Source organism: Pristis pectinata, chromosome 14 (genome assembly GCF_009764475.1).
Source record: "Pristis pectinata isolate sPriPec2 chromosome 14, sPriPec2.1.pri, whole genome shotgun sequence".
Lineage (NCBI taxonomy): Eukaryota > Metazoa > Chordata > Chondrichthyes > Rhinopristiformes > Pristidae > Pristis > Pristis pectinata.
In genome coordinates this window covers 14,262,858-14,279,205 of record NC_067418.1, presented here as the reverse complement: position 1 = coordinate 14,279,205, position 16,348 = coordinate 14,262,858, and the positions used below count along the sequence as shown (strand labels likewise).

The window sequence follows — 16,348 nt, the reverse complement described above, 5'->3', positions numbered from 1 at the left end:
CTATACTACCTTATCCACTAGCGGAGCCACTTTCAATGAAATATGGACCTGGACCCCAAGATCCCTCTGTACCTTAGTTCTATTAAGGGGCCTACCATTAATTATAGACTTATCTCCTTTCATCTGACTTCCAAAAGTGCAACACCTCACACTTGCCCGGATTAAACTCCACCTGCCACTTCTTCTCCCATATCTGTAACTGATCTATATCCCGCTGCATTCTTTGATAGTCCTTTACATTGTCCACAACTCCACCAATCTTATTGGTATTGGTTTATTATTGTCACTGTACCGAGGTACAGTGAAAAGCTTGTCTTACAAACCGATCGTACAGGTCAATTCATTACAGGTCAATTCTTGGTGTCATCCGCAAACTTGCTAATCCACCCATCTACATTTTCATCCAAGTCATTGATATATGATTTCAGAGAGTTTTCAGTCTTCAGTGATATTTATTTACCAGTCATTTGCAAAAACATTTGCCATGTTACATGGACAGGCTTGACTAATTGAGCATAGTGGTAATAATAATAAGAAGAAATAATAAGAAATACCAAGACACATCTATGATAAAGACAACTCAGCCACATGGTATATAATATTTTCTGTGTTTTCATTTGGATGCAAACTTCATCGAACATAGAACATTACAGTACAGGCCCTTCGGCCCAAAATGTTGTGCCGACATTTTATCCTGCTCTGTCCCTTCCCTGCCACAAAGTCCCCTATTTTTCCATCATTCACGTGTCTATCTAAGAGTCTCTTAAATGCCCCGAATGTATCTGCCCCCACAACCTCTGCCGGCAGTGCGTTCCATGCACCCACCACTCTCTGTGTACAAAACTTACCTTTCACATCCTCCTTATACCTTCCTCCAATCACCTTAAAATTATGTCCCCTCACGTTAGCCATTGTCGCACTGAGAAAAGGTCTCTGACTGTCCACTCAATCTATGCCTCTTATCATCTTGTACACCTCTATCAAATCACCTCTCATCCTCCACTTCTCCAAAGAGAAAAGCCCCAGCTCACTCAGAAAAGCCCCAGCTCACTCTTCTTTTCTTTAACAAAAAGTCACAAATTTAGTTTCCAAATGGTTTCAGTCTTCCTTTAAATGACACCTGAAGTGCATTGGGCACAAAGACCAGATCATTCAAACTGTGCCTCTGTGGTCACAATCCTATTCAAAGGTCAATAATTCACTGTGCCATGTGAAACAGTTCTCCAGTACTTAATTCCACAAAGTTGGCAGGGAACAATTTATAGCATATTGCTGCTCTCTAAACGTGCATACTGTTCACATCATGGAAGAAAATGGAAGAATTCTTCTGATCTAATGTCATAAGCAACAATTCGATGGACCTTCAATATCACAGCCCCATAGCACCAAAGCTAATGACAGAGTCCAACTCTGCCTGTAGCTCCCCTCTGAAAGATTAAGCAATTGGTTCTGCGGCCCAGAGACTTCCAAGGCACTCTTTGAAGAATAACGGGGAACTTCTGGTGCTTTGGCTGATATTTGTTCCTTTAGATGGTTCCTTTCAGATGGTTACATTACTAACCATCTGAAAGATCTAAATCCAATGACTGGATTTATCTTCTAAATGTTGTGCCTCCCCTCATTTCAACTCTTGGGTTTTCTCTAGCCTGGAAAACATAGCTCTACCTCTTTGAAAGCAGTAACATCACATTAAACCAAAGGCTGTTATCTTCATTAAAATATTAAAGTCCCCAATCTTCCTCCCAAATGCAGGTCAACTGCCTACTCCTCCTGTGACACCAATCCCCTCACTCCCTTTAAACCAGCAGTGGATGAGTTGAGGGTGAGGCAGAGGTTCAAAGTTTGAAATGTTATTATCTGACACTAACTTAAACCATCTACTCAATATTCAGAATCTATACAGTTAGAGCAAACCACACCACAGGGAATGCACTTTTTGTGACTTTGGCCAATGAAGCTGTGCATTAGTTTAAAAAACAAAGTTGTAAAGTAACAGCCAATTCATACACAGCAAATGCAGCCACAGCCATAACACAGAAATGGAATAGGAATTTGTAGAGATTTAGATCTTTCAGGTTAGTAATGTAACGCAAGAAACAAATATTAGCCAAGACACCAGAAGTTCCCCGTTATTCTTCAAAGAGTACCTTGGAAGATTCCAAAGTCCACCTGGAATAACCAAGATTAGCCATGCATTACTGTTGCGTTGAAGGACTGAAATTTCCAATATCACAGAAGATCCTCAGGTACTCTGACTGAAGTGTCTCCTAACATTATGAGATCAAGTGATGCATCAATCCAGTATCTTCTAACACAGAAAACTATATGTAGGCACCAAAAATATATAAATGGAGAAAAGGGGACCAAAAATCCTTGATACAAGTCAGAGCTTATTGAATACTGTATTAAAAGGGCAAAAAATAAACAGTTTAAAAGTTAATTAATTTTCTGGAATGATAAATATGGAACACAAAATAAGCAAGCAGGGAGTCATGATAACATAATTTTTCTTTAAATTATAGGCAAGTTCATACAACTTACAAATCAATCACTAAAACTGTATACTGTGCATTTGGAGAAGCAATTTCAAAAACATATCATTCTGCGCTAGTTACATTGACACAGAATGGCCACTTTCAAATGATTTACAGAAAAGTGGAAGCATCAGAACACATTTCCAGGCTTTCATGACACAAATACTAAAATTCAGTTTTCAGTCATACACTCAGTCGACTTTTCCCTGCAACAAAAGCCAAAATTATCCACTGTAACTTACCTATCACAGCCAGTCTGGATGATGGATTTATAGGAGTCAAATACTTCAAAGAACTAAAAGCACCTTGGTTAACCAGGTTGACAGCTGTCCCTTTAAACAAAGCAATCTGACACAAAAATCAAATTTTGAACCTACTGCAATCTCCATTTTAAATTAAATGCTCTCACACCACATTTGCCTCACGGTAAAGCTGACAAATATTCAATCTCAATATATTGAGTCCTCACAGGCCGAATGCTTTTGGCTAACCTCATCATCAGAAACATGCAGTTACAACATCTCCTCAGGTAAATTGATTATTTTTGTCTTGTCATGCTCTTGCTTCTCAGTTAATCATTTCAAAAGTAGTGAGCAGATCAGCAAATCAGGCAGCTCATCACGAAATCAGGCTTCTACCTTGCCGATAACTGCCTATTGCCAAAGTTCCAAACAGGATAGTTCAGAACTATCCTGTTTCAGTCAGCATTTTATCAGCAAGGTCAACTTAATTAATGTCAACCCAGCATTTGCTTGGCACTCAGATTATGAACAGCTCCCCACTTAGTCCAGCTAAATAGTCTACTAGCCACTATCATTAGATCAATGATTGGCTCCAAGTTTCCTGCCTATTCTTTAAAGCTATCAACAACCTTTTGTTGGAAGGATTACTGAAACATGCTCAGTTCAAAAACTGCCCTGGTCTCCAAATAATTTCACAACACATAAGAACTAAATTGAATCCAAGATTAAGGGCCATGCTCTTGGAGAGATTGCGCCATATGGACATTCGATCACAGCAGACGTGGTCTCAGTAAAACATAAGGTCATGATTGGAATTGGCAGGGTCGATGCTGAGAAGCTGTTTACTCAGTCTAGAATTATGGCATAAAGTTCATGACAAATAAGAAAGAATTCTTTACTCAGAGAGTTGCGAACTTTTGGAATTCTTCATCCTAGAGGATTGTGGATGTTCAGTCACCAAGTATATTCAAGGTTAAGACTGATAATATTTTGCACATGAAAGGGAATCAAGGGATATGGAATCCCATGAGAAAATAGCCAAGTTAAAGATTCAATCACAACTCTACTTGATGGCAAGACAGGCTTGAAGGGGTGGGTGGTGGGGGGGGGGGGGTGGGTGGTGGGGGGGGGGTGGGTGGCAGGGGTGGAGGGGGAGCGGTTACATATTGCCTTCTTTACCCATATGTCTTATTAAAGTTCTGTTTGCAAAAGGAGTGCTATGAGCAATATGATGGTAGGCTAACAACTCAGGAGTCAGATCACACGTGGCAAATTATGAAGAGTAACTTAAAATCAGATAAACAGTTGCCTGACAAATCAAGAGCTTTTCTCAAATCCAGCTTAAGTTTCTTCAGGTAAGGGATCCTACCTGGACATCTAACAAGGAACACTACCACACACTTTGTGGCGTGTGTTCTAGTACATTGATCGGAAAGTAGTGATACAATCCAGATGGTGGGCATATCAAAACCACGAGACAAAGGCCATAAATAGGACCTTGCTACTGTTATCCACACTGCAGACTGAAAGAAAACCTCGTTATTTCTGCAAGGTTAAATCATCCCTTTGAAAAAAAAAGAGATGCTCAAACAGATTTATGTCTGAAGAACTTAACAGTAATGTACCTTAGCTACATTACAGGAAAGAAATCCTTCCAAAGCAATCCCTCAGGATCAAGGGTGCTTCTGTTCCCATGCTGTCTGCTCTCAGGTGATTGGTGTGGGGCCGACAAACTCTACTGCAGATGGGGCAGGAGGTGCCTGACAGAGGAGAGATTGAGGAGTGGTGTGTGCCTTCTGTCCTTTACACTGGGTTTCTGTGTGCCCCCAACATGTAGGACAAAGTCTCCATGCCATCCTGAATACTCCTTCTCCAGTTTCAATGGTCATGGGCTAAGGATTCCCAGGATTCAATGGGAATGTTGCATATTTTCAAGGACATTTTGAGAACATCCCTGTATCTTTTCCTCTTTTTGCCTGGTAATCTTTTTCCAAGACAGAACTCAGAATCGAGTATTTTTTTTCTTCTGGACCTCTCTACCCCAGAGGGTTGTAGAAGCTAGATCACTGGGGTAGTTAAAGAGGAGGTAGATACGTTTTTGAAGGATTGAGGAATTGATGACGATGTAGAATTGGCGCAGAAGAGAAGTTGAGGCCTGGGGCAGATCAGCCATGATCATATTGAACGGTGAAGTAGGCTTGAGGGGCCAGGTGGCCTACTTCTATTTTCTTGTGTGATGGCTTTCTTGTGTCTCTCTGGAAACAGATATCAAGCATGCAGAAGACATGACCTGCCCAACTGAGCCGATGGAGTGTGATCAGGTCTTCGATGCTGAGAATTTTGGTCTGAGAGAGGATGTTGACATCAGTGTGCATATTCTTCCAGTGGATATGGATGATTTCGTAGAGACAGTGTTGGTGATATCCCTGCTGTGCTTTGCGATATCTACTATAGGTCATCCAAGTCTCAGAAGCATTAGCAAGACCAGGTTGTGCCAGACTTAAGATCTTGATCTTCACTCTTTTCCTCAGACTGACAAAAGCTGTGCTACTGCACTGAAGCACATCATCTTTTTCTACCTTTGCTGAGAGGTGGCTCCCAAATAATAGGAAACAACCATCTCATGAGTCTCACCGTGGACCTTTCCTGTTAGAGTGTTGTGCAGTGGGGCAGATTTGGTAGATACCTTTGCTTTGCAGAGGCTGACTTCTCGTGTGTTTCAGTGAATGAGTTGCCAATCAGTCGAAGCTTGGCCTCTGAATGCACAGAAACCTACATATGGCCTGTGTGCTACAGCTCAACTAAGGTATGGTTTGGTGTGACTTTGGTTCTGGAGCAGAGGCACTGTGGATTGAACAGTTGCCTGTTCGTCTTCTATTTTAGTTCCTTTCCATGGGCAGTAGCTTGATGGAGGCAAGGTGCAGCATTGCAGCAAGAATGGTTGAGGAAAAGAAAAATCATACAGCTTTGCTACACACTGCGTCTCATTAATGTCTGCTTGACTAAAATGAAAATAGTTTCACCACTTAGTCAGAAGATTATTAACTTAAATTCAATGCAATAGATTTCCATACAGTAATGATGCATTAATTATTTGGATGAGATGAACCAACGCATTAGTCATATTACCACAGCAATACAGCATTCTACTGACAAAAGACAGATTTTCATTTATTAAATGTGCTACATTATCAGATATGAAACGAGAGAAGTAAGGAGGATGGAACAGGTTTTCTCCTTTTTCTCTCATTGAGCTTTCTAGCTCTCCCAGATTCCTTAACTCAGAAAATCTATTCCATCCAGCAAAAACATCGTTACTGCCGACATCAAAGACATCCAATTAAGCAGGAGATTCATCCAAGCATTTCAATGCTTACCACCATCGATCTGGCTATGTGTTTATGGCAGAATTTGTGGTCAAGTGTAATAATAGTTGCATGTTCAGAGAAACTAATTTCACAGATTATGAACAAAAAATTAGTTCTCTTCATCTGTCATATTTAAAACTTCCTTAAAATAGAGAGTTTGAATATATCAACTGCAAAAGCAGGGTAAATATTACAATGAAAGGGTAGATTAAGAAGTCTGTCAAATTTCTTGTTAAATTCAGCTGGAGCAAAATGTCAAATTTGGCACTTTTAATAATCATTTGTCAAGCTGGTGTTAATATGGATTCACACAGTAAAATATCAGACAAACTGTTGTAATATTGATTGATTCACTTAAGCAATGTTTAAATTGCTTTTTATATGGATTGAAATAACAGTCTTGGCTCAGCTGATTGGACTCAACTGTGAATCAAAAGGTCATGAGTTCAGGTCTCAATCTAGAGACTGAGCACTAATTTCTAATCTGATACTCCAGTGCCATATTAAGGGAGTGCCACACTGTCAGAGACGCTGTCTTTCAGTAAAACATTAAACTGAGAGACACTCTCTACCCTCACACTAGCCTCTGAAGTGTGGGCCAAATATTTATTATCCTGGTCAATGTTTATCCATTATCCCATTGCTGATAGTGGGACCTTAATGTGTGCAAACTGACTCCCATGCTTCCCATTTCTCAGGTTCACAGTTTGGATGTCCAGTCTGTCAATTCAAAACTTTCCTGAGATTCCAAGTGGATTTGTTTCCTGCATTGGATCTGAGCTGCAGTCTCAAGGGACAAACTGTTGAAATCCTGAACTCCCAATCTACCTCCTTGTGGCCCTTGCACTTTATTTGTCTACCTGCACTGTACTTTCTCTGTAACTGCAAGACTATATTCTGCATTCTGTTTCCTTTATACTGCCTCAATGTGATGAAAGGAGCAGTGACACTTTGCCAGCAGCTAACAGCAACACAAGTTCATACTCGAGATCTGACCTTTTAAACCCGAAAAATGCAGTGGACACTACTGCAGTAAATAATATGCTTTTAAGCCATTTAAATGAATTAGCAATACTATGAACCCTAGATAGAGCTGACAGGCAGAGAACTGACCACCCAGAAGGTGAGCACAGCAGCTGGAAACACTAGGGAGGCCTCCATTGCCTCAGAAAACGTGGTTGCCGGGGCAGACTCCAGGACAGACTGAAGTGCAGGGTCCTACGGCACCCTCTCCCTCACATCGTCCTGGCTAATGTTCAATCATTAGACAACAAGATTGAGCACCTCAGAGCAAGATTGCTTTAATCGGAGGGACACGAGGGACATGGCTCACTCCCAACTCTTCCGATTCAGCGCTCCAGTCTGAGGGTTTTTCAATCCACCACATGGACCAGATGGCAGGGTTGGGTAAGGGAAAAGGCAGCGGCATCTGCTTCATGATAAACTCATCGTGGTGCACGGACATGGCAGTCTTGCTCCATTCCTGCTCCCCCAACCTGGGACATCTGGCAGAGAAGTGCCAACCATTCTACCTTCCGTGGGAGTTCACCACTGACATCCTGACTGCAGTCTACGGCAGACATCAAGCTAGCACTTGAGGAACTGAGTGCCATAATCAACAAGAACAAAGCATCCCCCCACCTGTCATCATCATGGCAGGAGACTTTAATCAGGCGAGCTTGAAGAAGTCTCTGCCTAACCACCATCAACACATCATCTGCAACACTAGAGGACCCAACACACTCGACCACTGCTATACCACCATCAAGAACACCCACCACTCCATCCCTCGCCCGCGCTTTGGTAAATCCGACCACCCTGCTGTGCTTCTTCTGCCTGCATACAGACAGAGACTGAAGAGCGCGGCACCGGTGAAAGGGACTATGAAGAACTGGACAGCAGAGGCGGAGGAATGAATTCGGGATTGTTTCAAGTCAACGGACTGGACCATGTTCAAGGATTCGTCGGCGGATCTAAATGAATATGCCACAGTCGTCACAAACTTCATAAGGACATGCTTGGATGAGTGTGTACCCACAGAAGCATTCTGAGTCTTCCCCAACCAGAAGCCCTGGATGAACCAGGAGATTCGTAATCTACTGAGGGCTAGATCTGTGGTGTTTAGGGCTGGTGACCCAGAATCATATAAGATAAGGTATCTTCATTAGTCACATGTACGTTAAAACACACAGTAATACCCATCGTTGCATAGAGTGTTCTGGGGGGCAGCCCGCAAGTGTCGCCATGCTTCCGGCGCCAACATAGCATGCCCTCAACTTCCTAACCCCTACGTCTTTGGAACGTGGGAGGAAACCGGAGCACCCGGAGGAAACCCACGCAGACACGGGGAGAACGTACAAACTCCTTACAGACAGTGGCCAGAATTGAACCCGGGTCGCTGGCGCTGTAATAGCATTGAACTACCATGCCTGACTTCCGGAAGGCCACTGAGAGCGCAAAGAGGCAATTTCGGACTGAACTGGAATCACAGATGGATGCTCGACTGCTGTGGCAAGGCTTGCACAATATAACTTCCTACAAGGTGAGATCGGTTAGCATAAGTGGCAATGACCCATCACTCCTGAATGAGCTCAATGCCCTTTATGCATGATTTGACAGGGAGAATTATGACACACCCACACGAGCCCACACATCCCCGGATGACCCTATAATCTCTGTCTGAGGCCGATGTCTGGGCATCCTTCAAGAGGGTGAATCCCCAAAAGGCACCTGGTCCAGATGGCATTACTGGCCAGTACTGAAGATCTGGGCAGACCAACTGGCTGGAGTATTTATGGATATATTCAACCTCTCGCTTCTATGGTCTGAGGTTCCCAACTGCTTCAAAAAGGCATCTATTGTACTGGTGCCCAAGAAGAGGGTGGTGACCTGCCTCAATGACTACTGTCCGGTGGCACTTACATCAACCGTAATGAAGTGCTTTGAGAGGTTGGTTGTGGTGCAAATCAACTCCTGCCTCAGAGATGACCTGGATCCACCTTAATTTGCCTACCGCCACAATAGGTCAACAGCAGTTGTTATTTCTCTAGCTCTTCACTCTGCTCTGGACCATCTGGACAACAGGAACTCATACATCAGGCTGCTGTTCATCAACTACAGCTCAGCATTCAACACAATCATCCCATCCAAACTCATCATCAAACTCCGGGACCTGGGCCTCTGTACTTCCCTCTGCAACTGGATACTCGACTTGCTCATTGGCAGACCTCAATCAACGACAATTGGTGAAACATCTCCTCCTCACTGACCATCAACACAAGTGCACCTCAGGGCTGTGTGCTTAGCTCCCTGCTCTACTCTCTATACACACATGACTGTGTGGCTAAGCACAGTTCCAATGCCATATACAAATTCGCCGACAACACCACTGTTGTTGGATAAATCACAGGTGGTGATGAGTCAGCGTACAGGAGCGATAGGACACCTAGTTGAGTAGTGCCACAACACAACCTCTCGCTCAACATCAGTAAAACTAAACAGATGATTGTTGACTTCAGGAAGGGGAAGGAGGGTGAACACGTGCCAGTCTACATTGGGGGATTGGCGATGGAGAGAGTCAGCAGCTTTAAATCAACATATCAGACGATCTGTCCTGGGCCCAGCACATAGATGCAATCACAAGGAAGGTACGCCAGCATCTTTACTTTCTTAGAAGGTTAAGGAGGTTCAGCTTGTCAGCGAACACTCTAACAAACTTCTACAGATGTATTGTTGAAAGTATCCTGACTGGTTACATCATTTTGGCATTTCGAATGAGTAGGAATGCAAGCTGAGGAGAGTAGTACACTCGACACAATACATCACGGGCAAATCCCTCCCCACCATTTTTAGAATCTATATGAGGCACTGCTTCAAGAATGCAATATCCATCATCAAAGATCCCAACCATCCGGGCCGTGCCACCTTCTCACAGCTAGCATCAGGCAAGAGGTACAGAAGCCTGAAGTCCCACGCCACCAAGTTCAAGAACAGCTGCTTCCCTTCAAACATTTGGTTCTTAAACCAACCTAATCACTACAGTAAAGCAACACCATGACCACCTTGATGACTTTACACTAAAATGGACCTTTTTTTTGTTCTGATTGTGTTCTTTCTTGTAAAAAATCATGTATAATTTATGTCTAATTTATGTTTTTCTTCTGAATGCTGCTTATATGATGTTATGTCCCTGTGATGCAGCTGCAAGTACAGTTTTCATTGCACCTGTGCACACATGTACTTGTGCATATGACAATAAATTTGACTTTGACTAATCATGTATGGCATGGTCTGAATGGGATGCAACAAAACCTTTTCACAGTATTTCGGTACATGTGACAATAATAAACAAATACCATCTATGCAGTAGGTTTGTGCCCCAAGTACAGATATCAGTTGCTGCTTCCTAGAACGACTGGCATGATTTTAAATGCTTTGTGGTAGTTTTGTCAACTCTTTACAAATAGAGAGGCTAGTGTTGGTTGTGACTTTCACCATCTCCAGGAAAATGATTACACGTGAACCATTGAGGTCATGAAAGACACTATAAAAATGCAAATCTTTCTTTCTTTCTTCTCTTTTCTTGGTTACTGAATTAAATCACTGCTAAATATGAAAGAAGGGATCTTGGGGTCCATAGCTCCCTGAAAGTGGCTGCACAAGTCAATAGAGTAATAAAGGAGGCATATGGCATGCTTGCCTTTATTAGTCGAGGCATTGAGTTCGAGAGTCAGGAAGTTATGTTGCAGCTTTATAAAACTCTGGTTAGGCCGCATCTGGAATATTGCCTTCAGTTCTGGTCGCCCCATTCTAGGAAGGATGTGGAGGCTTTGGAGAGGGTGCAGAAGAGGTTTACCAGGATGCTGCCTGGACCAGAGAGCATGGGCTATGAGGAGAATTTGGACAAACTTGGGTTGTTTTCTCTGGAGTGCGGAGAGTGAGGGAGACCTGACAGAGGTTTATATGATTATGAGGGAAATAGATAGAGAAGACAGCCAGCATCTTTTTCCTAGGGTCAAAATGTCTAATACTAGAGGGCATGCATTGAAGGTGAGAGAGGGTATGTTCACAGGAGATGTGCGGGGCAAGTTCTGGTTTTTTTTTAACACAGAGAGTGGTGGGTGCCTGGAATGTGCTGACAGGGGTAGTAGTGGAGGCAAATACGATAAAGGTGCTTAAGAGGCTCTTAGACTGGCACGTGACTATGCAGAGAATGGAGGGATATGGACTTGTGTAAGCAGAAGGGACTAGTCGAGTTAGGCGTTTAATTAGTTCAGCACAACATTGTGGTCCAAAGGCTCGGTTCTTGTGCTGTACTGTTTTTTTGTTCTAAATTGGAGTCCATATTAATTGCTTCAGGAAATCATTGGTTATTCATAACTATATTCCTATTGACAGTATAGAAATGATTGGTTCGTGAACAACCCCTTTAGGTGAACACACATGTTGCCTATAACAAAGCAAACTGGAAAATACAATCTTAGAAATTCATTCTCAGTAGGTACCTCTAACGAGCCTGTATAGTGGTGTGAGAGTATTGCATCCAGTTTCTGAAATACATTCCATTAATGTCTTTCCTTTGATCTCAGAGTAATTTATTTTCATATTTCTTAATGTTTTCATTTATCATCCTTCACCTTTTATTGGTTTCAATACCTATTATTAATTCAATGAATCAGCTTTCTTGTATCAATGGCGAATTATTTTCTCAATGTAATATGGTTTGAAACTCAAGATGATTAAAGATTAAACTCGAGTAACATAATTCTAGACAGAATGTGGTCTGCAGGATTGGGTATCAAGAATTCCATGCACTGTGCAAATTATGTACCTCTTACTGTAGTTGTCATGCTCTAAGTCTTACCTGTGGCAATCCACGTGCAGCAAGAGATGAGAAGCACTGATTGAGAGTGCTATCCGGTGCCACTGTCCATCAGCCAGTCGATATGGGAATACTTCGGTGCGGGGTTTACCATTGAAACAGTAGTGATATCTTATCTCATCCCTTTGACCGCTGCTCTCCAGTTCAAAATACCTGCATTTAGTACAATAAGCAACAAGGACATACTATTTAACAGCAACGTTCAGTATAAACATTATCAGCATAGAAGTATCACAGGCATAGTGTATTTATTAAAATTCTAATACATAATACTGGGCTCACTCTCTTGCTAGCAGTTTAATTTTCTTGCAAATTCCACAAGTTTCTAACCAAAACAGCGTTGGTTCTTTAAGTAACTTCAGGCCAGCTCCTTTGATCTTTCTTTCCTTCAGCAAATAAAACCATTTCACCATTCTTCAGGTCCTTTCAACCAGACCAAATTCCAGCTTACGGCTGAGTGACAAGGCACAATATTATCCTTAAGAAGCAGAAAATACATCTCCCCGAATCTTCTTGTTGTTAAATATACAACAGTAGAAGTGCATATTGTACTCCCCAATAAAATTTGTGTTTCATTTCTTTTGGTTTTGAAAAAGAGTCAACTGTTGTGTTTTCACAAGTTTAAAAGAACTCTAACAATGGGAAGAAATTGAATCATGCTATTCTAATCAGGCTGCAATTGAAGTCACAAAAGAACTAATAATATGATGAACAGCAGAGTACATACTTTCAGTGTGAAAGCTACGACTTAGCTAGCAAAGTGTCTTCATCTGCTCTGGCCATATATGGTAAAGTTAACGTATATCCATTACTGGAAAGGTAAAATTTTTTCCAACTCAATGTAGATAAGATCAAAGACATTGAATTTTGTAAAATGGACTGAAGACAATCTATCATCACTGACTGCATCAATCTCTGAGGCCAAACCAGATTGCCTGCAACCTCTCTGTCATATTTGTCCCCAAGAAGAGCTTCTAACTACATTTGCATAAGATTACCTATTTTCACCTCTGAAACACTATCTTATTCCCCCTCACTATCACCATTAGCCATGCCTTTGGTGCAGATGGTCAGCTGTGATCGAGTAACTTGCTCAGTCATTTCATGGGATGATTAAGAGTTGACAACATTGCTGTGGATCTGGAAGCACGTATTGGCCAAGCTGTGTAAAGACATAGAACATAGAGCAGTACAGGCCCTTCGGCCCACGATGTTGTGCCGAACTATATGAACACCTCCTCCATGATCAATCTGACCCTTCCCTCCTGCACAGCCCATAACCCTCCAGGTTTCTTAAGACGGCTGAGTTCTTTCACGAAAGGGCATTTGTAAATCAGATAGATTCTTAATAACAATGCACTTGTTTCATGGTCACCCATACTGATACAAACTTATAAATTACAAATGTATGTAGTTAATAATTTAATCTCACAATTGCCATGGTGGGATTTGAATTTGTGTCACTGAATCATTATTCACCCTGTATTAGTTGAGCGGTATAACTGTCATGCTCTATACACCTGCCTCTTCATTGCAGTTAATGCCTCTTTCTGTCTTTTTCCCCTATCTCTTATTCCAGTTTGATCACCTCAGGCCCACTTCCTTCATTTTTTGCACTCATTGTGTGTTTTGCTTGACTTTCTGACATGCTCCTACTTTACTGCAAATTCATTTCCTCTGGATTGTTGGCCAAATGTACTCTTTTGTGTTTGAACTCTGCAGCCTTGCTCAGAGAAGAGAGACGATAAGATCAGCTTTGCCAGCAAAGATGCTCACTGGACCAGCATCTTGCTGCATAGGAGAGAAGATTCAGGTCAGACAGAGAAGAAAAGCTAAACCCTTTGCCATGTGAGAGAAAAAAAGAAACTATTAAACTTTCACACAGAGAATGCTGGAAATAATTTAAAATTTACAGCTAAAAATGAAAGCAAACTCAATAATTTAAAAGAGGAAAGTAGGGCAAAGATAATGTGAAGCGCAAGCTAAGAATAAAATATATATATCTACTGGGTCATGTGTTCCCATGGAATGCAGTATTGGGAATTTTATTATTGGCCCACATTGATACTGGCTACAGATACAGCCTACAGTCAAAGTGGTAATATGGCAAACACAGAAATGTAAACCACTGTAAGAATTATACAAAGATTCCTATACTACAGAAAACAAAATACTGACTGCAACTTACTATGCAAGTAGCAATTCCACACTGGACATGAACTTGCTAACACAAACAATTAGTTTTATTTGCTTATTTAGACTCTCCCACAGAGATCACTTGAGTAGTTGCAGAGCATTAGAACTATCCAGCGGGTTTAAGACGATTCGTGAATAATTCCAACTGGAGCTTATTTATATATTAAGAGAAAAGTCTTGCACTTTATCTGCCTCATAGCAGCATAACATCGTTTATGCTGAAATTTTGTGCTGTATTTTTATCTTGTTAATTCAATCACTGTCATTTCAAGAACAGTGACAAGTCCCAACAATGCTTGAATGTGGGAAAAATAGGTTAATATTCAATTAAATGTACAAAAACAATAAATTGAGAATAGTCAATAGAAGTAACTGATTAAAAACTGATGATGAATGATACCATTCACAATGAATTTGGAAAATGGAAGTTAAGTTTTCAACACATTAAAACCAACACAAAATTGCCAAGTTTTAACAAAATAATAATACATTTATCTACCTGCTGCTACTTTCATGTTTGTAATGTCTCCGAAATTGTTTTCTGTAGGAAGCCTGACACTTGTCTAAAAAGCTGCACTTAATTGGGTTCTCATGTTATCTCCAAAGTAGGCCCACCAGCAGCCTGCAATGGCATTCACCAATATGGATCAATTGCACATGAAGGAATCCTCAGATACTCATTTCTCTCTTAGCCTAATGAACACAGGTATATCTTACATGAGGAGAAAAGTATTATCCACCTGCAGTCAATATGATTTATTCATTTTCTGGGAATCAATAAACACCGACTTTGCTGCCTCATATAAACATAAGAACATAGAAGTGCGACACTCAGCACCGCAAGCCTGTTCCACCATTCAATATGATGATAGTTGATCTGCCCCAGGCTTCATCTCTTCTATGCCAGTTCCCCAGAGCCCTCAAATCCCCCATTTGGGGATCAGCTGCTTGGGGATGGCTGGGATTGGACTAGTGATTGGTAGGGCGATGGGGTAGGGGTATAGACTAAGTCTATTCTGAATGCTTTCAACACCCCAGTTTACACCCCGTCCCTTCTTCTCCATAACTTCAAACTCATTGGGAGCTGCGTCATCAGAGATCAGCCTGGACAAGCACAAGGGCCGAGCAAGTGTACGGCATCTGGGAAGACACAGTGCACAGAGGGACAATGAGACCTGCCATTGCAGATTTCTGTCACGAGCTGGTCCCAAGGTGATACATGACGCAGAATAGATTTTGAGCAACTTTTGCACTGTGTCTGAGGGGGGTTGGGTGGGGGGGAGGGGGCGCATGGCAGAGGTGGCAGATGAAGGTAATGGGGAGAGATGTCAGGGCAGGGAAGGTGGTGAGGAAGCTTATCAGGAAAAATGCTGGTGCTTTAAGGGTCAGGTAAGTTCATTGGAGGAGGGATCAGGCCAGAGATGTGGGTGGTGGTTGCTGTATCCAGCTGCTTGCGGTGCTTGGGGCTGGGTTTGTGATCGGTGGGGAGGGTTAGTGGTCAAGGTGGTAACAGGAGAGGGTAGGCCTGGTGCTGGAGAGGGAAGATAAGACAGACTAGCTTTTGGGGGGTGGGGGCAATACAGAGCATTGGGCTAGAGATCGGTGAGGGATGAGAGTGTCTGGCTAAAGTTGGGCGTGGGGAGGGTGCAAGCGTCAGGCTGGGTATCAGAGAGCTTGAAGATTATTGAGGTAGGCAAAGGTAAGCCTGTTAATTAGGGGAGGGACGAAAGAGATGGCAGCCGGATCACTTTCTAAGTGGCAGGGTGTCTGTCACCTTGAGGGTGAGGTGGAGGGGTGGAGGGGATGGGGTTTTGGGAGGACAATGGGAGCCCAAAAGGAAATTTGTTGTGAGGGTTATGCATTTTAAGAGTACCTCCCTGAAGATGGTTCTGAGTGCCGAACCCCACAGGCAGGTCCCCTTTACATAACAACCTCATGAGCATGATAAAGGTCTGCTTCAGTGAAAGTGACTGTCATCACTTGAAGAGGGCTTAAGAGGGCTTGGGGCGGCATAGCGGTTAGCATAATGCTATGACAGCACCAGCAACCTGGGTTCAATTCCCACTGCTGCCTGTAAGGAGTTTCTACGTTCTCCCCTAGTCTGTGTGGGTTTCCTCCAGGTGTTCT

General features: G+C 42.3%; 1 protein-coding gene across 4 annotated transcripts in view; it reads right to left on the bottom strand.

Moving 5' to 3' along the window:
• LOC127577901 (protein kinase C-binding protein NELL1-like) overlaps positions 1–16,348 on the bottom strand; it is a 626,741-nt gene that overhangs the window by 592,939 nt on the left and 17,454 nt on the right. For all 4 annotated transcript variants that reach the window (XM_052029546.1, XM_052029549.1, XM_052029547.1 and 1 more), the window contains exon 4: positions 12,008–12,178. In XM_052029546.1, coding sequence (XP_051885506.1) covers positions 12,008–12,178 — 171 coding nt within the window. The remainder of the gene's footprint in view (positions 1–12,007; positions 12,179–16,348) is intronic.